The 20,524-nt window shown below is 41.0% G+C and overlaps 1 protein-coding gene across 5 annotated transcripts in view; it reads right to left on the bottom strand.

Annotated features, from left to right (window-relative positions):
* Positions 1-4: 4 nt before the first annotated feature.
* The window catches only part of PITRM1 (pitrilysin metallopeptidase 1), a 61,046-nt gene continuing 40,526 nt past the window's right edge, over positions 5-20,524 (bottom strand). For all 5 annotated transcript variants that reach the window (XM_034402607.3, XM_087893030.1, XM_034402606.3 and 2 more), the window contains 10 exons: positions 19,529-19,605; positions 18,925-19,090; positions 17,404-17,504; positions 15,632-15,752; positions 13,190-13,255; positions 11,561-11,673; positions 7,274-7,399; positions 6,184-6,329; positions 4,150-4,252; positions 5-1,581 (listed from right to left, as the gene is read on the bottom strand). In XM_034402607.3, coding sequence (XP_034258498.2) covers positions 1,488-1,581; positions 4,150-4,252; positions 6,184-6,329; positions 7,274-7,399; positions 11,561-11,673; positions 13,190-13,255; positions 15,632-15,752; positions 17,404-17,504; positions 18,925-19,090; positions 19,529-19,605 — 1,113 coding nt within the window. In that variant the 3' untranslated portion in view covers positions 5-1,487. The remainder of the gene's footprint in view (positions 1,582-4,149; positions 4,253-6,183; positions 6,330-7,273; positions 7,400-11,560; positions 11,674-13,189; positions 13,256-15,631; positions 15,753-17,403; positions 17,505-18,924; positions 19,091-19,528; positions 19,606-20,524) is intronic.

The raw sequence follows: 20,524 nt of genomic DNA, 5'->3' as shown, positions 1-20,524 counted from the left end.
ACTGTTTTCGAAAATATTTTATTAATGGACCGTGATCTAAAGAAAATAGTCTGAAAACAATTCTATAATTTTATAAATAGATGAATGCTACCGCAGCATTTTTGGAGAGCTCTGACTAAAATTAGGACCAGCTGCCATTCACAGCCAGGAATGGCTTGGCTTGTATTTGTTTCATTCAATTCAATCTTTATTGATTAGCCCGTATCAAAGTGCAGAATTCCAGAAAAAAATTACTAAAATTTGATAAAAGCAATTTGAAATGAAATTGGAATAAAATACTGTCTAAAATGAAATTGGAATAAGATACAATAATTTAAAATATAAAATATGATAAAATTATATTTTGGTGTCACCCCTGCAATCTACCCCAATCAGTCCCACATATGCAGATCTCAACTGAACCATTTTGCTTAAGTACTGTGCTGTGTTAAATGTTATTTTCAGATTCTGGCTGCATATAAGGCAAGTTGTTTTGATATGTGGGTCCCAATGGGTCATTTGTTTGGTATATGGACCGAGGTACCTGTCTCTCACCCTCTTATACAAACAATGGTCAAATTGGCAGCATGGAAGTTTCTGGCCTAATAGGATGTGAGCCAGGTCTTCTACCTCTGTCGCTCCGCAAATGCAGAGACGCTCATTGTAGGGTATAGAATGGAATCTCCCATATCCGATCATTGTGTCGAGCTGTTCGAATCTCGCTCGCGTAAATATCTCCCTAAGATGTTTTGGCAACTTCAAATAGCTGTCTACTTGAAAAGTATGTTTGTATTTGGTCAGCCATTTCAAGTTACCCACCTTACTAGGGATAGCTATCTCATTTTGTGTTTCTATATCATTGATTCTTTGGGCATTGATTCTTTTTTAAAAATCATTCTCAAGAGACAGGAAGGCCACAGCTTCTGACAAAATTTGTTAGTTTGGTGATCCAGGAGATTTGTGATTGTGATTTTATTTGCTCTAGTAGAGATAACTTGGGGAGTCTATAAGTCTCCATTTCATTAACCTTGTGCCAGTAGTTACATGCTCCAATTTTGGATAGTGCATGAATTGTATGAATTCCCAATTCAGCTCTAACTGCTGCAGCAGATGTTCTTAGATCTACACCCAAAATACATTTAAAATGCTGTGACTGTTTTTGTTCTAGGACTGTGGTTGAGTATAGACCCCTAACTTCTGCTCCATATAAGAGCATAGGGGTAACCTTAGCTTTGTATACTATATATATGTTTCATAATTGCTGCAGTTAAGACAAAGATTGGTGGGGCCAAGAGAATGTGGAATTGTGACAGACTTCAAATCCACTTAGTTTTTCAAAATAAAGCACCACTGCAGTATCAGGCTCTTTTGGGATGACACAATGCAAATAATGTTTTGCTTTAATAATACTTTTAAAGTCCTTTTTCACAAAATCTACTTTGATAATTGTGGCATGAGCTGGATTTCCTTCTATGGCTTGCTTTAGATGGCTTCTATGGTTTGCTGTTTTATCGTATAACCCAGGAAGGATCCTTGGCTGTTTCTGGATTCTCTGGTCCAAGAATAGCCAAACCTCTTGTGCTCTTCCCAGCAATGAGGAAACTGAAAGCAGAAAGACATCTGTTATTCCAACTGGGAATGCTTGAAGACTAGTCTTCCTTTGGGAGTCATGTCTCATCTAATCAGGGTGGAACAGAACAAACTTCATTTCATGTAGGAGACAATTTCTTCTCCTTTGATAGGCAAAGACTAAAAAAGGGAGGCCATTCCTAAACTTCTGAACTCTCCTATAAATTATCCAAACTTATCAAATTTATTTATTTATTTGTCAACAAGTAACAGTATAGACATAGACATGGACACATGAAAAAAATTTGGCACAAATAAAAGGAAATAAGCAAAACATAGCCATAAACACATAGAGTGATTACATATAAATGGGGACATAAGGACAGGGACGGTAGGCACGCTGGTGCGCTTATGCACGCCCCCTTTGTGGACCTCTTAAAAAACATGAAAGGTCCACGGTATACAGTTTAAGGTAAAAGGTATGGGGAATAGAGAGACTAACAACAGGTCTACATTGAGTTTGAATCTATTGATAGCCCTTGTGTTATTACAGTTGAAATTAAAGTACTCATTTATAGGTAGGACATTTTGGTAAATAATCTTATGAACTAAGCTTAGGTCAGAACGTAGATGGACTAGTTCGAGGCTATCGAGGCTTAAAATTTCAAGCTTGGTGGGATAGGGAATTTTATTTCAACCAGAGGATTTGAGTATTCTTCTAGTAAAATATCTCTGGACCCTCTCTAATGTATTGATGTCTGAAATACAGTGAGGGTTCCAGGCAGGTGAGCAGTATTCAAGTATAGGTCTGGCAAAAATTTTGTATGCCATAGTTTGAAGTACAGCATTACCAGAGAGAAAACTTCGTAAAATAAGATTGACAACTCTTAATGCCTTTTTTGCAATGATGTTACAGTGAGCTCTGGGGCTTAGATCTTTTGAAATGAGTACTCCTGGGTCCTTGACAGAGAGTGGGTCAACTTTTAGATCGTTTCCGGCCAGCAAATATTTGATGTTCTTACTTCTATTGCCAATGCAGAGATTTGGCATTGCCAATTGTTTGACCATTCAGATACATAGTCTAGGTCATTTTGAAGGGTAATAGAGTTCTCTGTGGTGTTGAATAGTTTAACATCATAGGCAAAGAGGATACAGCTGCTTATAATTTGATCACAAAGGTCTTTGATATAAAGCAGAAAGAGTGTTGGACCTAGAATGCTGCCTTGGGGAATACCGCTGTTAACAGGTCCAGGATTTGATAGGGCACTGCCTATTTTGACCACTTGTTGCCTGTTTGATAGGAACGCAGCTATCCAATTATGCAGGGGTCCAGAAATGCCATAAGATTTTAGTTAAAAGTAGTTTGTCGTATACTACTGAATCAAAGGCTTTACAGAAGTCTATGTAAATTGTGTCTATTGCTTTGCCCTGGTTGAGTTGAGAGGTCCAAATGTTTTTGCAGTGTATGAGTTGCAGATTACATGACAATTTTTTCCTGAAACCAAAGTCCTGAAACTATATATCTATAGTTCTTAATAGGGGATTATGACAGTTCAAACTCACAAATTTAAATGATGCTCTTTTGGATGCACTGACATGCAGACATAGAGAACAAATTAACAAAAAACACCTCGGCCATACCATTCATTACTCCATCCTAACTGACTTGAACAGTTATTTCTTCTCCAAGCTCTTGCTGCTGGTCCCTGATCAGACTGTTTAGCACACAACTCTATTTTTCCTGCTTCTAAGGGAGTGTTCCCCAACCTTAGCCATTTTAAGACGTGTGGCCTTCAACTCCCAGAACCCCTCAGCCAGAGGGAGCAGGGCATGCTGGCTGGGTTATTCTGGGAGATGAAGTTCTCGCATCTTAAAATGGCTAAGGGGAGGAAACATTGCTCTCATTAGTGTTTACTCACCATTGGGATAATCACGACTTGGATGATTGAGAATCTCCATATATTCTTTGCTATCCTTATTACATTATTACTATATCCTGAAGATGAAACTGAAATACTTTGGCCACCTAATGAGAAGGAAGGACTCACTGGAGAAGAGCCTAATGCTGGAAAAGATTGAGGGCAAAAGAAGAAGGGGACGACAGAGAATGAGGTGGCTGGATGGAGTCACTGAAGCAGTCGGTGTGAGCTTAAATGGACTCCGGGGGATGGTAGAGAACAGGAAGGCCTGGAGGAACATTGTCCATGGGGTCATTATGGGTCGGACACAACTTCGCAACTAACAACAACCACCTTATTAAGGAGCTCCTGGCAGCTTGTAAGAGATTTGGGTACCATCTTGCTAGCTATGGATGCTTTTTATGTTATGCTTTTAACTCCGTTTGCTTGAGCTAATAGCAAAACTTAAAATCTCTATTCATCAGAGTGTCCATTTTCTCACTGCCCTGACACTTGGCAAAACACAACCACCAAGTCTGAAATCTGATGTGGGCCTGAATCGGTTTTCAAATTCAGAGGGGAAGAGAAATTTCATGGGCCCACCAAAATAAAGGCCAAATTAAATGGGCCATGTAGCAAATGCCTCAGTTTCCCCTCACACCATCTGCAAGGGTTTCAAAATCCCAGCGCTTCTCAAACTCACTTGTTAGCTGCATCTATCAGGTTTTCCCTGGAGACAGCGAAAAGATGCTCCCTGTGCCTCTGCTTCATCTCATCAGAGATTCCATATAAGAAATTATTCATCCCTAAAAGCAGAAATCACAAATGCTAATAATTCATATCAGTCTTAAGTATAATAGCACCAGATGGTAATCTTACACTCTGATTCCTCAGTTCATAAACTAAATGGATCCATTTGTTAACATGTATTCCCCTTTAATTTATTTGTCTGGAACAATAAGCATACCCAAACATTATGCAAATCAGTTCTAAGTAATTCCTCCCATTACTGATGCATTTGCATTCTATCAAACACAAACAGCTCAATATGTAAACGCAGAGAACAATTGTTTGCCTTAACTGAAACAGTAAATGGATTTCTCTTCTCAAAAACATAATAGAGATAAGTGATTTCACTTGCAAAGTAATAGCACAATTTTCAGAATTCTGGTTTATTTACTATCAACCATCTAGAGTTATTTAGAGCTTCTATGGGTTTTTAAATGGCTGCACTCAATCTCTGCTTAATTGAAGCTCATTTTAGTTTCAAACCTACCAAGCATTTTGTCATGCTTGGAGGAAGCTTAATAAATAGATTAGCATGCTAAACCCTAAAGCCGCCAGATTCTAACTTTATGAGAATTATGTTAGTTATCTGCACTTCATCACGGTGTCCTAATGTGGTGCCAAAAATCCTAATTACTTATACAAACTAATGGAATCAGAGCTAGCAATGATTGATAAGCGATCTTGGTGTAATGGCAAACAGTTCAATGAAGATGAGGACATCTCTGTAGGGTGAATTGTATTGAAAATAAGGCGTAGAATAGAGCGACTAAGATAATGAAGAGGCTGGACCAGCTGCCTTATGAAGAAAGGTTGAAAATTTGGAGCTCTTTTGCCTAAAAATGAGGCGTATGAAAGAGGACATGATTAAGCTGTACAAATTATACATGATGGAGACAAACTGGATAAGCAGAAGCTATTTCACCTTCCCAAAATACTAGCATAAGAGGTTACTCAATGAAGCTGAATCCTGAAAGAATCAGGACAAAATGATTTTTTTTACACAACATGTATTGAAATTTTGAAATTTGCTACTATCACATGTAGTGCTGGGTCCCATCTTAGTTTCAAAAGGGATTGAACTGATTCATGGAAGTCATGGGGATCAAGGCTGTTACCAGCATGACTACATCTGAATGTCATCTGCTGGAAGACTAACAGCCTTCCTTGTGCGATGGTTGGCCACCACAAGAAGAGACTGCTGGACTAGATGGATCAGGGGTCTGACCCAACAGAACACTTCCACAAAGGTGGATGTTTTTCTCTAGTCTCTACCGTGCATACAACCTTTAAGGAAATATATTATTTACTGCTCCAGCCTTTATTCTTCCTATCTCTATTTTATTTCCTCTACACATAAGCAAAACATCTTCAGAAGCTACCTTATTGTTCGGAGTATAAAACGCACCTTTTCCTCCCGTAAAAGGGAGTAAAAATTTAGGTGCGTCTTATACACCGAATGTAACCCCGCCCACCCACTGGTCCCCACCTTTTGGCCTCTGCTTCCCAGCAGTTTACCTCCTTGCAGCAAGCAGCAAGAAGAAACAGCTCGTTTCAGCTTCAGCAAGCCTAATTAGTACAAGTTGATTGGATTGGCCTCCCGCCTCTGCTGCTTGCTGCAAGGAGGTAAATTGCTGGGAGCAGGTTTTTTTTTCCTTGTGCTAATCAAGCTATGCTGAAAATGAAAATGAAAGTAAAGCAGGCTATTTGCTCTTTGCTGCAACAAGGCAAAATTGCTGGGAGGCAGAGGCAGATTTCTTTTTCTTGTTTTCCTCACCAAAAAAGGTAGGTGCATCTTATATTCGGAGCTATATGAAAAATACGGTAAGTAGGGAAAACTATGGCTGAGCCAATCTTCAAAACATTTGCAATGCGAAAACTTAAGCAGCTAAATTTCAAGGGGAAACTCCTTGCATTCATGAGCTCAGACCAACAAGACAAGTTTACCTACCTTTGTCAGATGGGGCAATTGGAGAATCTACTGATGCAAACACGGCAAGTTTGGCTTCATCAATGTCTTGCTGAGTAAACAACCCCGTCTTGGCCCATTCTGCAGCCTTTTCAAAAGCAGCCAAAGTATTCATGGAGTTTGGGTCCCTGTAACGTCAAGGTCATTGTAGTTAAGTTTACAGCCAAATAACACTTCCCCTTTTACTTGTGTTGAATCAACCCACCAAAATACCATCATAAATTTAACTACCTTGCTCACACAATAGATACATTTTCTGCATGGCCTTAGGGAAACAAGAGTCAGTATCCGAATTATTCATTATCTGCATTTATGTGGTTGTGTGACCAGTGGAAGGAATCACACCCTTGGTTTATTGATTCCACACATACATCAAATTAAAGCTGGGAGCTTTAATGTACGTGTCTAGATGAGGGGTTCTTCAAGATTTATTTAATCTGGACACCAACTATTAAATTAGGCTATATTCAGCTGTTGAAAACATTGAGTTGTGTGATGGGAAAGGGAAACTCTGCAATATGAAAGCAAATATAAACTATCCTTGTTTTTGCTAAGTCTGTAGAAATTCTGTCATCCAAGTCATAGTTGTCCCAAAAGTGTTTTTTTTTCAGGAGGCCTGGATTTTGTTTTTTCTTTGAAGACGTTTCACTTCTCATCCAAGAAGCTTCTTCAGCTCTGACAGGATAGTGGAGAATGGATGGTGGGGAGTAGGAATGGATTTCCAGAGAAAAATGGCAGACTACAGGAACCAGGAGGTGACCCTGAGGACACAGATAAATCTCCAAGTGCTTCAACGACCCTCTAAAAGGATGCAAATGATGAGGAGTATAAATCCTTCCATTCCCCACTATCCTGTCAGAGCTGAAGTAGCTTCTTGATGCCTCCTGAAAAAAGCACCTTTGGGTTATCCTTGGTTTTTTTAACTTTCTTTGTGAATTTCCCATTTTTGAGCCCATTTATTTGACATTCTGAGAACAACCATAATAAACCCAGAAAGTTGGAGAAAGAAACATGTGTCCATTCCATTCTAAACCCTTCCACCCCCACCCCCCAATCCAGGTCAGGTTGTTACCTGTAGGAGTAGAAATTGAATATCCCGTTATGAGAGATATGAGCACCACCGCCGTAAGCACCTCCTTTCTCCCTGATTTCCGTATGCAGGAATTTTGCTGTCATTAAACGGGCCAGGAGCCGAAGGCTGAAAGGAGAGAGATTAGCAGGGAACATCAGATAAATCTTTGTCAAAAGTTCAGCCTCAATTGACTTCTGGGGGAAAAAATGCTGAACTGAAAACAAAAGCAGAGCCAATAACTATAGCAGAATGAAAACCTGATGAATAGACGAGCTCTTTGTAATTCCTCTCCAGACAAACGGAGGACTTGAGATTGACCACACATACTCCAGATAGTTTCTCCTCACAAGAAAAGTGCAAGTCCCCAGCAGCAGTGGAGCTCTGGGAGATGAGGGAAAGCTATTTTGTTCAAACCAGGAATCACACGATTCCTTTTCTGATCACTTTCTGAAATAGCTTGCTAACTGGTTTTCAGCTATTAGGAATTTTGGATTGATACGTCTGAAAACACCAGGTGAGGTTTTTGGTTTTTTCCCCAATCCTTAGTGAAAGAATTTTTAGTCCTTGAATTACAACCACAATTGAGCCCAAAATTTCTGTTGCTAAGTGAGACAGTTCTTGAGTTTTGCCCCATTTTACAACAATAAAATGCATTGCAGTTGTTATTAAATTAGTGGCTTCCCCACTGACTTTGCTTGTCAGAAGGTTGCAAAAGATGATCATATGAGCCCGGGACAGTGCAATTGTCATAAATGTGAGTCAGTTGCCAAATGGCCGGATTCTGATGCGGGGGAGATGCTACAACATTTCTAAGTGTGAAAAAATGGTCATAAATCACTTTTTTCAGTGCTGTTGTAACTTTGAAGGATCACTAAACAAACTGTTGGAAGTCAAAGAGTACCTGTACAATTTTAAGGACTGAAAATAAATGTAAACCACTGACCCAGGTATATTCTACTATAACACATGACCCCCAAAGCTTTGGGAACTGCATTGGTTGCTGCTTGGCTTTTGGGTGTGATTTGAAGTGCTGATGGTCACCTTTAGGGTCTTATGTAACTTGGACCAGGTTATCCGTGATGCCACCTTTTCCCTTATTGAGCTGTCTACCCAATGAGATCAAGCAGGGCAAACTATCTCCTGATCCCATCTATATAAAAGTGCTATCTGATAAGGCCTTGGGAGAGAACATTTTTAGCTGCCATTCCTATATTCTGGAATTCCTCCTCATGAAGATCCAGTCTGCTCCTGGAGTTAAGGTTGGTTGTCCATCAATGGTTGGTCATGCAATGGCTTGCTTCCTTCCTTCCTTCCTTCCTTCCTCCCTCCCTCCCTCCCTCCCTGGGTATTTCTTTGTTAAATGTTTCTAGTTACTTTGGAATGAGCAACATACAAGTAAAAATAAATAATCAAAATAATGATTTACTAACAAAATTGACTCATACAATAAACTAAATTTTTGGAATAAGTAAGTCTTCAGGGCCTTTCGGAAAGCGCGGAGGTCCGGGATCAGTTGTATTCCAGGAGGTAGCTCATTCCACAGGTTGGGTGCCCCCACAGAGAAGGCTCTCCCCCTGGGGGCCGCCAGCCGACATTGCTTGGCCGACGGCACCCTGAGAAGGCCCTCTCTGTGCGAGCGTACTGGCCGGTGGGAGCTTATCGGTAGCAGCAGGCAGTCTCGCAGGTATCCTGGCCCTATGCCATGGAGTGCTTTAAAGGTGAGAACCAACACCTTGAAGCACACCCAGAAGACCACTGGGAGCCAGTGCAGCTCGCGCAGGAGAGGTGTTATGTGGGAGCGCCCTGTGGCTCCCATAATCACCCGCGCGGCTGCATTCTGGACCACCTCAAGGGGAGCCCCATGTAGAGAGCGTTACAGTAGTCCAGGCGAGACGTGACGAGGGCATGGGTGACTGTGCATAAGGAGTCCCGATCCAGAAAGGGGTGCAACTGGCGCATTAGGCGGACCTGATAGAAGGCCCCCCTGGCCACGGCCATTATAAGCCCTTCCAAAGACAGCCGTGAATCCAGGAGGACACCCAAGTTGCGAGCCCCCTCTGTGGGGGCCAGTAACTTACCCCCAATAGCCAGCAATGGCACCAGCTGGCTATACCGGGATGCCGGCATCCACAGCCACTCGGTCTTGGAAGGGTTGAGTCGAAGCCTGTTCCTCCCCATCCAGACCCGCACGGCTTCAAAGCACTGGGACCTTACTTCGAGGGCATCATTGGGGTGGTCAGGTGTGGAGATGTACAGCTGAGTATCATCAGCATACAGTTGGCAATGCACTCCAAAACCATGGATGATCTCACCCAGCGGCTTCACATAAATGTTGAATAGGAGCGGCGAGAGGAGTTACCCTTGCGGCACCCACAAACGAGGCGCCTCGAGGTCGACCTCTGCCCCGCTGCCAACACAGACTGCAACCGGTCGGAGAGATAGGAGGAGAACCACCGCAACACGGTGCCTCCCACCCCCAAGCCCTCCAGCCGACGAAGCATGATACCATGGTCGATGGTATCAAAAGCCGCTGAGAGATCTAACAGGACCAGGACAGAGGAGCAACCCGTCCCGAGCCCTCCAGAGATCATCCACCAATGCGACCAATGACGTCTCTGTGCTGTACCCAGGTCTGAAGCCGGACTGGCACGGATCTAGATAGACGGTTTCATCCAGGTACTGTGGGAGTTGTCACGCAACCACACTCTCAACAACCTTTGCAATAAAGCAAAGGTTGGAGACAGGAGGTAATTTGCGAGAACAGCCGGGTCCAGAGAAGGCTTCTTGAGGAGGGGCCTCACCACTGCCTCTTTCAAGGCGGCAGGCAAGAAACCCTCGCTCAAAGAAGCATTTATAATCCTCTGGAGCCAGCCTCGTGTAACTTCCTAGGTGGCCAGTACCAGCCAGGAAGGACACGGGTCCAATAAACATGTGGTTGCGTTTAACCTCCTCAGAATCCTGTCCACGTCCTCAGAAGTCACAGGATCGAACTCCTCCCAGTTAACATTCTCAAGGCCAGCCTCAGTCACCTCGCCGGAATCTACCCAGTCAGAGTCCAAGCCTTCCCGAATCTGAGCGATTTTATCGTGCAGATACTGTGCAAAATCCTCAGCCTGCCCTTGCAAGGGGTCCTCCTGCGCTCCCTTATGTAGGAGGGAGCGGGTCACCCTAAACAAGGCGGCTGGGCGGTTATCTGCCGATGCAATAAGAGCGGAAAAGTAATTACACTTTGCCGCTTTTATCGCCACTAAATAGGTCCTAACATGGGACCTAACTAGTGTTCGGTCGGATTCAGATCGACTTGCCCTCCAACCACTCTCTAGCCGTCTTTTCCGGCGCTTAATCTCCCTCAACTCCTTAGAGAACCAAGGAGCCGGGCAGGTTAGGCGCCGGGTCAGAGGCCGCAAAGGCACGACTCAGTCCAGGGCACCGGCGGCGGTCTTATCCCAGGTGGCCACCGGGTCCTCAGCTGAATTGTGAGCCAGAGTTACAGGCACTGGCCCAAGCTCCCTCTGGAACCTATCAGGATCCATCAGGTGCCTGGGGCAGAACCACCTAGTTGGTTCCGCCTCCCTGTGGCGGGGTTCGGAAAGTCTAGCCTCAGGAGAAAATGGTCCGACCATGACAGGGGTTCGATGACTATATCCCCAACATCCAGGCCATTCAACCACTGACCAGAGACAAAAACCAGGTCCAGAGTGTGTCCTCCCGCATGAGTAGTGCTAAGAATTAGTTGTGTCAGGTCCATGGCTGTCATGGAAGCCATAATCTCCCGAGCCAACCCAGACGCCTCACCGGCAGACGGCAGGTTGAAATCCCCCATGACCAAGAGCCTGGGGGTATCAACCGCCACCCCGGCAATAACGTTGAGGAGCTCGGGCAGGGCCGCTGTCACGTGCAGGGAGCCAGGTACGCAATCAGCAGGCCCACCTGCATCCCATGGCCCCACTTCACCAGGAGAGACTCACATCCGGCTATCTGAGGTACAGTGGCCTCCCTCGGATCAAGACTTTCTTTTATAAAATTAAAGTTATAAAATTAAAATTTATACCTTTAAGCAATTTAGAACCAAATTGGCTTTAAATCAGTGCATATATCTACTACATAATGGTGCCCTTTGCATCCCAAAAGGATCCAGAATCTGCAACTTTGCAGTATAAATCATCAAGAGAGCATCATTTTTATCTATATTTATATTCTCACCAGAGTCACAAGAAGTGATGTTTTACATTCCACTTTCAACTTAATTTGCACATGTATGATCGGATAGCACATTTCTCTGCCTACCTTGCGTAGTCTGGGTCCGTGAAAGGCACAGTGCGAACACAAGCACCCACATAATTTACAGGGAAAGGAAGCAAAAAATGGGTCTTCATCTGGCAGGGTTGAAAAGTGGGATCCTAAAAGAGAAGTAGGAAAAGGAGAAAGAAGAAAAGAAATTAGGATCAGGTGTCCTTGCCAGAATCTGACTTTTCTCGACTAGAATCTCTCACCTCCCTTTGAGACAAAGAATTTGGTTGTTTTAACAAAAATCATCTTTCTTTCAGCAGCTGTCTTGAGCCTGGGCTTTAAAATTCATGTGGTCTCTCCAAAACTGAAGAGTTATCAAGAAGTTCCTAATTAATATTATTAGTTGTCCACTGTTAGATTTGCTGTAATTTTAGAAGCTTTTTCCTTGCTTTGTTCTTGAATATGCATATTGATTTATGGCTCTGATTTTTGCCCATGCTGATAGAAAATACAGCAATACATTTCTAAATACTGTATTCTTCAGAGTATAAAACACACTCCCCCCCCACCACCAAAAGAGGATGAAAATTTGGTTGTGTCCTATATATCGAATGTAGCCCTGACCACCAATCAGCCCCCAACCTTCCTCCATTTTTGGCCTCTGCACATCACGTTTTAGACCTGTTCCAGGCTGCAGGGATTGCCACAGACCATTGCCGCCTCCATGCCTCATGTTTTTGGCCTCTGTGTCTCGTGAGGCATGGAGGCAACGATGGTCTGTGACAATCCCTGCAGCCTGGAACAGCTGATTGGGGGTTCCGGGAGGCTGATCCACCCGCTAATCAGCTGTTCGTGTTAAATCAGAATGCATTAATGTGCTGAAGCTGACCTGGCTGTTCGCTATTTGCTGCAAGGACGTGTCAAGAGTTTGCAGCAACAATCATATCCAGAAAGCACACACAAGTAATTATTCAGCAGGATTCAATAACTTCTTTTTATATATAACTTCTCTTTATATATAATATAACACATGAAGTAAATATACAATACCAAAAGCAGGTTTTCCAACATGGTAGTAAATACAAGTAAAACACAAGGAGAGGAGTTTCAGTTTCACAGCTCAGCACAGCTTGCAGCTTTAGTACAGAACAGTTGAGCTAAGCCACGCCCAGACTCCTTGCTGTTTCCTTGTTGCTCACACAGCAAATAATGTTTCAGTTTCCAAACAGCCCTCAATTCTCTCACACACTTACAGGACATTAGCCAGATGAATACTGATGAATGCTGGTAGGCAGAGGCAGATTTTTTTTCTTATTTTCCTCCCCAAAAACTAGGGTGTGTCCTATACTCTGGAGCGTTTTATACTCCGAAAAATACGGTAGATATCTTGATCTTTTCCTGTCCGTGGGATTAGAAGTATGGATATCCATGTTTGATATAAACATATAAATATTTTACATTTTATCAAATTTCTATACCATCCATCAGACTTGTGAGCCCATAAATTGTTATGCATACCACTTTGAAGGCCCTCTACAGGATAAGAAAGTGAAACAGAAATATAATAAAAGAAATACTGATCAAGATATTGTTGCAAGACCAGCTTTGTATTCTCCCTGCAAAGCCGTAACTATCTCCCCAAAAGGATTTGGTAATTATAACTTAGATCACAGAAAACAAGCTCACCGTAATTAGTTTCCTTGTGATCTGGGAACCAGCCTCACTGCTAGTAGTTTGGGAATCTGAAGGTTTCTAGAAATACAAGATTCGGTACAGTTATAATGCAGTCTTACTGAGCAATTACATGATTCACTTTTCCACCTGTAGGAAAGCAGATTGTCTAGCAAGTAAAGCTTGGTTCCTTACATCAACACATCACAAAGTGCTTTTCCTTAGCAGTAGAGAATTGGCTTGCCACAGTTATTCTGGTTTTTGTTTGGCTTTTTAACTTCCCAGACTAATTTACAGCTGTGAGATTGCCTAGTGTCCTCAAACCCAAATACTAACCAGGAGCAACCTCGATCAGTCTTCCAAGATCTGGACATCCTTACAGCTAGTATTAAAGATAAAGACTATCCATGAGAGGTACAAACTTGTACAGGTAGTACTTGACTTGCATTTGTTTAATGACCAAAGTTACAATGGGCACTAAAAAAAGTGACTTATAGTTTTCACACTTATGACTGTTGCAGCATCCCCAAGATCACATGATCAAAATTCATGTATTTGGCAACTGCAATGTATATTTATAGCAGTTGCAGTGTTCTGGGTCATGTGAGCACTATTTATATCCTTTTCAACAATCCTTCCGACAAGCAAAGTCAATGGGGGAAGCCAGATTTGTTTAATGACCACATGAAAACGGCAGTGATTCCTTAACAATTGTGGCAAAAAGACTGTAAAAATAAGGCAAAAGTCACTTAACAACTGCCTTGCTTAGCAATAGAAATGTTGGGTTCAGTTGTTGTCGTAAGTCAAGGAGTATCTGTATTCCCAAGCAGTGGAATGGTACAATTCGCCATGGCCAACTCACCGATGTGATTTCACCATCGCCATCTCGCCATATTCAATTCGACACGGCCATTTCAATGTAGCCAACTCACTGCAGGACAGCTCACCATAATCAACTTGGCACAGGACAATTCACCACGGAAAATTCCACGGAGAAAAACTCAACAAAATGTTATCAGCCACTGTTTCTTTGACATAATTTCCATTTTTGTGAATGGAAATAATGTCAAAAAAAAAAAACCAGTGGTGGATAATGTTTATCGCATTGAGTTATCCCGAGTGGAATTTTCTGTGGTGACTTCTCTCATGGCAAGGTGGCTGTGATGAGTTGGCCATGGCAAGATGGCCATGGCAAAATAGTCATGGCAACTTGGCCATGGTGAATTGTCCTAGACTCCTAAGCGACAGGCCATAGGCCTTAAATTGAAGTAGGGTGTTGTAGGGAAAGGAAATTAGAAGCAAGTTCTTCTATCTTCTCCTTCATTTAATCACAATTGGGGGCAGTGACCTACATCCGCTCAAAGTAGTAAATGCTTAATGAACTACCACCTCTACATAATTTTCCTGCTAAACTTATATTAAGTGAAGTAAAGGTTCCCCTCGCGCATATGTGCTAGTTGTTCCCGACTCTAGGGGGCGGTGCTCATCTCTGTTTCAAAGCCAAAGAGCCAGCACTGTCAGAAGACGTCTCCGTGGTCATGTGGCCGGCATGACTAAACGCCAAAGGAGCACAGAATGCTGTTACCTTCCCACCAAAGGTGGTCTCTTATTTTTCTACTTGCATTTTTTTGTGTGCTTTTGAACTGCTAGGTTGGCATAAGCTGGGACAAGTAACGGGAGCTCACCCTGTTACATGGCACTAGGGATTCGAACTGCTGAACTGCCGACCTTTCAATCGACAAGCTCAGTGCCTTAGCCTTAGCTACCGAGCCACCATGTCTCCTTAAAAACTTATATTACCTATTTAATACATAATGTATAATGTATAATGTGCATGATGTACATAATGTATAAAATTATAGGCCATAGATTGGAATTATGAAATTTGAATGGTTAGCAATAGTTGAATACTGTAAAAATGGAAATGTGCTTTTAAAACTAAAAAAGGTTGAATAAGACTATTAAAAAAAAAAAAAACTACTTCTAGATGTTAACTAGTTGGGTAACGAAATGTCTGCAAGCAACAACCAAACTCAGAGGGCATCAAGGACCCTATAATTCAACCCTGAATACAAACATTCTCTTCTATTGGTAAAAACACAAGTACTACAATAGCATTGTCGTCCTTTTTCCAAAAGCTACTTGGAGTTTTGACAGAAGTGTTTCCTTCCCATTGATTTTATGCAAAAATCAATGACAAAAGCACTTTTTCCCACCTGCTTTAAAATTCTCTGTATTAATCAGAACCACAGACTCCATCGGTAAGTTATGGATTGAAACTACCCTTCAATGTAGCACCCCTACTTTTGACTAGAGATGTATGACCAGGGGCTTCCTGCAAACTGCTGAAATGTACCAGAGAGATACGTATAGTCATCTATTCCTGATATTTCTACTACCATTCCCTTTAGATCTCACATTTGCATAAGCATATTTTAATTTAGTTTCCTCCATTACCTCAATTATGCGGGGACGAACAGGCTTCCGTTCCTTTTTACTTCTGGCAATTCCCAGGACAAAATTTTCCACAGCTTTTGTGACAACTGGCATCTGCTGAGGTGTAGCATTCACCGCACATCTGTATAGGAGGAATGTGTATTATTTTCACCCAGAGAAATTCAGTCATCTGATTTGATTAGAGAAATATTCAAATAAACATTTATTCATATTTGAGAGTTTATTATGCGTTAGATTAAAATTAAGAGAAACGCATTAAGAATATTGGTCTTTTGTAATGTTATTAGAATTTAATCTATTAACAATAATAACAGTATTATTCAATGCCATTATCTAATATTAATTAGTACTAATATACTAATGCATTATTAGTATTTTAAGGTATTTTAATATTGATTATTCATTTAAACTTGAAACTTTCATATCCTATTATTTCTCTACTGAAAAAAGTTGGAGATCATTTTTGTTTTATAAGAGAAATGCATTATGAATATTGGTCTTTTGGAATGTTATTAGAATTTAATCTATTAACAATAATAACAATATTATTCAATACCATTATCTATTAGTACTAATATACTAATATATTATTATTATTATATTTAAGGTATTTTAACATTGATTATTCATTTAAACTTAAAACTGTCATATCCTATTATTTCTGTACTGAAAAAAGTTGGAGATCATTTGTTTTATATCTTTTTTTTAAAAAAAATAATCTGATGTATTTCCCCCACTTTTTAACTTGTCGTTATTCCCCTCATTTTTTCTCTTTATATTAGTTTGTATTTTGTCTGTTTTTGAAAAGTAATACATTTTTTTAAAATGGAGGCCATCTATGCTTCTCCCAAACACCTTTGTCCAAGTTAAATTATGGATTCTTAGTAAGTATGATGGATGTTTCAAAACTTGAGGAAGCTTCAACTATTCCTTACGCCACAGCGAGTACAAGATAGCCTCTGGTGAATATAACGAGAAACCAATTTTCTTCCCAGCTTGAAAGCTGCAGAGAACAAGGATGATTGAGTGAAGGATACATCTGTTATTTTTAAGCTCCAAAGGAGAAGCAAATCTTCGAATTGTTTGGCAGTTCCTAGGTCAAATTTAAAAAAATGAATGTGCAGACCAACATTTTCAAAGCCAACAAACATACTCCCAAAAATACTGCAGAATTGGAAGCCATGAATTTCGAATTTAGTTAGAAAGGTCTGCCTAGAAATGTAGACCCTTGGCATTTGTGTTCTCAAGGCAATAATCTGAAAATGGAATCTGAATTTATTTTCTCTTCAGTCTGAAGTCCTACACATAACAATTCAAGGAGCTTCTTCAGAAGTTCCTTGCTTTAGTCAACTTATAGCAATAGCACTTATATACCGCTTTACAGCCCTCTCTAAGCGGTTTATAGTGTCAGCATATTGCCCCCAACAATCTGGGTCCTCATTTTACCCATCTCGGAAGGATGGAAGGCTGAGTCAACCTTGACCTGGTGAGATCTGAACTGCCAAATTGCAGTCAGCAGGCAGTCAGCAGAAGTAGCCTGCAATACTGCACTCTAACCACTGCGCCATCGCAGCTCCTAATGTTATTTAGATATTAGATTTTCACTGATGGAAATATCTGGGCAACTATGTAATTGAGGTCTACAATCAATTAGCAGTTTTTGAAACTTTTAAAGTTTTTAGGATTCAGTTAAATAACATGATTGGCTGAACTATGACATCATGCATATTCAGTGGTGCCTGCAAGGATTACAAGGATGAATCCAGACTCACCGCAAGTTGTCACTATTTAAAAGGTATTTCTTGATGCGTGGCAGTTTTCGGAGCACAGACTTAATATCTGCCATTTCTGCAATTCGCTTCATCAGTTTCACCTGAATAGAAAAAGGATGGAAGGGTATTAAGAGCAAAAGCATAGATAGCTTCTCCATTGACTTTGCATTTCGGAAGCCAGCTGAGATTGGTAAAAATGGTATTCACATGATCCCCAGGATGCTGCAAGTATCATACAGTAGTGGCCAAAATTGTGGAAACCTTTTGGGAAAAGTGTATTTTATAAAACTAGCTAATAACACCACTTTTTTTCTCAGTAGTACCATAAAATTATATATCAATGGAAAGATAATTTAATCAAAAATGTAACGCAATATTTTTAATGAAGGATTTGCTATTAGAATAGCAGTTGCAGTATAAAGAAGAAAAGTGAAACACATAGAAAAAAACGAGATATACAAAATTTATCACCATGTCAGTTAATACTTAGTTGGGTAACCTTTAGCATGAATTACGGCCTCACAACGTCTTCCCATAGAGTGAACCAAGTCTTTCAGTTCTGCAGCTGTTCTAAAGTGAAACCAAGATGGAATGATGGCTTCTATTAACTGGGTTTTATTGCTGGGTCGCTTCTGACTAACAAGTTTCTTTAGTCGGCTCCATAGATTTTCAATTGGGTCAAGGTCTGGGCTATTCCCAGGCCATTCTAGCAGTGGAATAGGATTATCTTGAAGCTCCCCCCCAAAAAGTGGTGTTATTAGCCATCAAACCCCAAAAATACACTTTTCCCAAAGGTTTCCACAATTTTGACCACTACTGTAAATACACACTGGTTGCCAAGTAACTCAATTCTGATCTAGTGACTATGGGGATGTATCAATAAGATCCAGTTGCAAGTCATTTTTTTCAGTACCATTGTAACTTGAACTGAATGAATGATTGTAGATTTAGGATTATCTGTGTTGCATTAATACAAGGAAAATTATTACAAGACTAATGTTTACAATGAGTACTTAAATGCCTTGAGGGCCTTAATCACTAATTATATGAGTACATTGGGCTGACTAGCAGTTATGGTTTTGGGTTTCCCTGAAAAGATCAGCAACTCATCCCTTACTACAGGGGTGTCAAACTTGCGGCCCACGAGCCGGATGCATCACGAGCTGGCCATGCCCATTTTAGTGAAGGGGGAAAAAGTTGCGATACATCATGTGATGACGTCTGATGACACAAGTTTGACACTCCAGCCCTACTAGAAAGAGAAATTGTACTGCAAAGAAGACTGTATCACATGGTTCTCCATGAGGACACTTGGAGCCTTTGATGATGCTTTGACTAAGACAGAAAACCCACTTCATATGCAGAACGTCAGTCTTGAGCATCTCCAGTTCAATGAAAAATAAAAAAACACAGGCACTGGGAACAATCTTAATGGGCAGACCTGGGCAACACAGAATAAGGGCATCTTCCCATTTTTTTTTTTAATGCCAGATGTATCAAACCCTTTCCCTCTCATTTCACCTGCTCCATGCCATGAAACATCTCTTGCAATTCTCCTGAAAGGGTCAGAGTCCTGCTTGCTCTAATTAAGGCATAATGATGTCCAGAATCAGGGATGCCGTTTGATAGCTCTTGAGCCGTCATTTTAACCAAGACTTTGAAATGCTCTTCATCTTCAAAATGAGGGCTGCAAAGAGAAAAGGGAGAAAGGAAAAAAAGGACCTCTGTTACAAATAAGACGCAGGATTAAACTGGGAAGGTTCATCAAAGGTTTACTTACTGTTAACTCTCTCACTAATGGCCATTATGTTTGGGACCATATGAATGGAGATCTAATTCCATTCACTCCATCTTTACTCTCTTTAAAGGAGCTCAAAGCACCAGCAATCCTCCACCCAAGACAATTATTGGCCTTCTCTTCCTCTTAATTAAAACACCAGCCAAAAGGAGCATTGTTCAATCAATCAACTGATATGTATCAACCAATATGAAGTTATTTACTAAGGTGTTTTAAGTATTACCAATGGAGCTATCCATTGGAGATGGGCAGATAATAAATTCAAATACACAAAGAAATATACAACTTTAATTACATAAAAATATTGTTCCCTAAAATGGACCATACTTGTTGAATATTTCAGTCCAGAGATGCATCATGTCAGGCAAGTTTCTATCCAGGCACAATGAAGAGAAGATCAAACCCTAAAGAAGAATTTTAGGAATAAATGAAAAAATAAAGCAAAGTGATACCCAGGAAAATTACTTAAGGAAGACTAACATGGGATTCTTGTATTCTTTTTTAAAATGCCAATGGTAGTTGTGAAATCCAACTTACTAAAGCACAAAAATGATAATAGTCCTTTGTAGATGTAAATCTCCTACCCACTAATGACTTACCATATTTTTCAGAGTATAAGACATACTTCCCCCCGCCCCCAAAGAGGGTGGAAATTTGGGTGCATCTTATACACCGAATGTAGCCAAAAATGTAAGGCACAGAGGCAGCGATGGTCTGTGGCAATCCCTGCAGCCTGGAACAGCTGATTGAGGGTATTATGGGAGGCCGATCCATCCACCAATCAGCTGCTCATGCTGAATCAGGCTGCAATAATGTGCTGAAGCTGACCTGGCTGTTTGCTATTTGCTGCAAGGGCTCAAGGGTTTGCAGCAACAGTCACATCCAAAAAGCACATACAAGTAACTGATTCAGCAGGATTAAATAACTTCTCTTTATATATTATATAACATGAAGTAAAATACACAATACCAAAAGCAGGTTTTCCAAGCAAAACACAAGCAGAGAAGTTTCAGTTTCAGTTTTGAGCAGCAGACTAGTTTGCAACTTTAGCACAGACTCAGGAGATGCAGAGCTAAGCCACGCCCAGGCTCCTTGCTGTCTCCTTCCTTGTTGCTCACACAGCAAATACTGTTTCAGTTTCCAAACAGCCCTCAATTTTCTCACACACTGACAGAATGCTATCCAGATAAATACCGATGGATGCTGGTAGGCAAAGGCAGATTCCCCCCTTATTTTCCTCCCCAAAAACTAAGGTGTGTCTTATACTCCGGAGCATCTTATACTCCAAAAACTACGGTACTTTAAATTATTTCACATCACAAC

This window comes from Pantherophis guttatus, chromosome 4, assembly GCF_059756535.1.
Source record: "Pantherophis guttatus breed Tessera chromosome 4, ASM5975653v1, whole genome shotgun sequence".
Taxonomy (NCBI): domain Eukaryota; kingdom Metazoa; phylum Chordata; class Lepidosauria; order Squamata; family Colubridae; genus Pantherophis; species Pantherophis guttatus.
The sequence above is the reverse complement of the archived record's forward strand: the minus strand, read 5'-3'. Positions and strand labels throughout refer to the sequence as shown.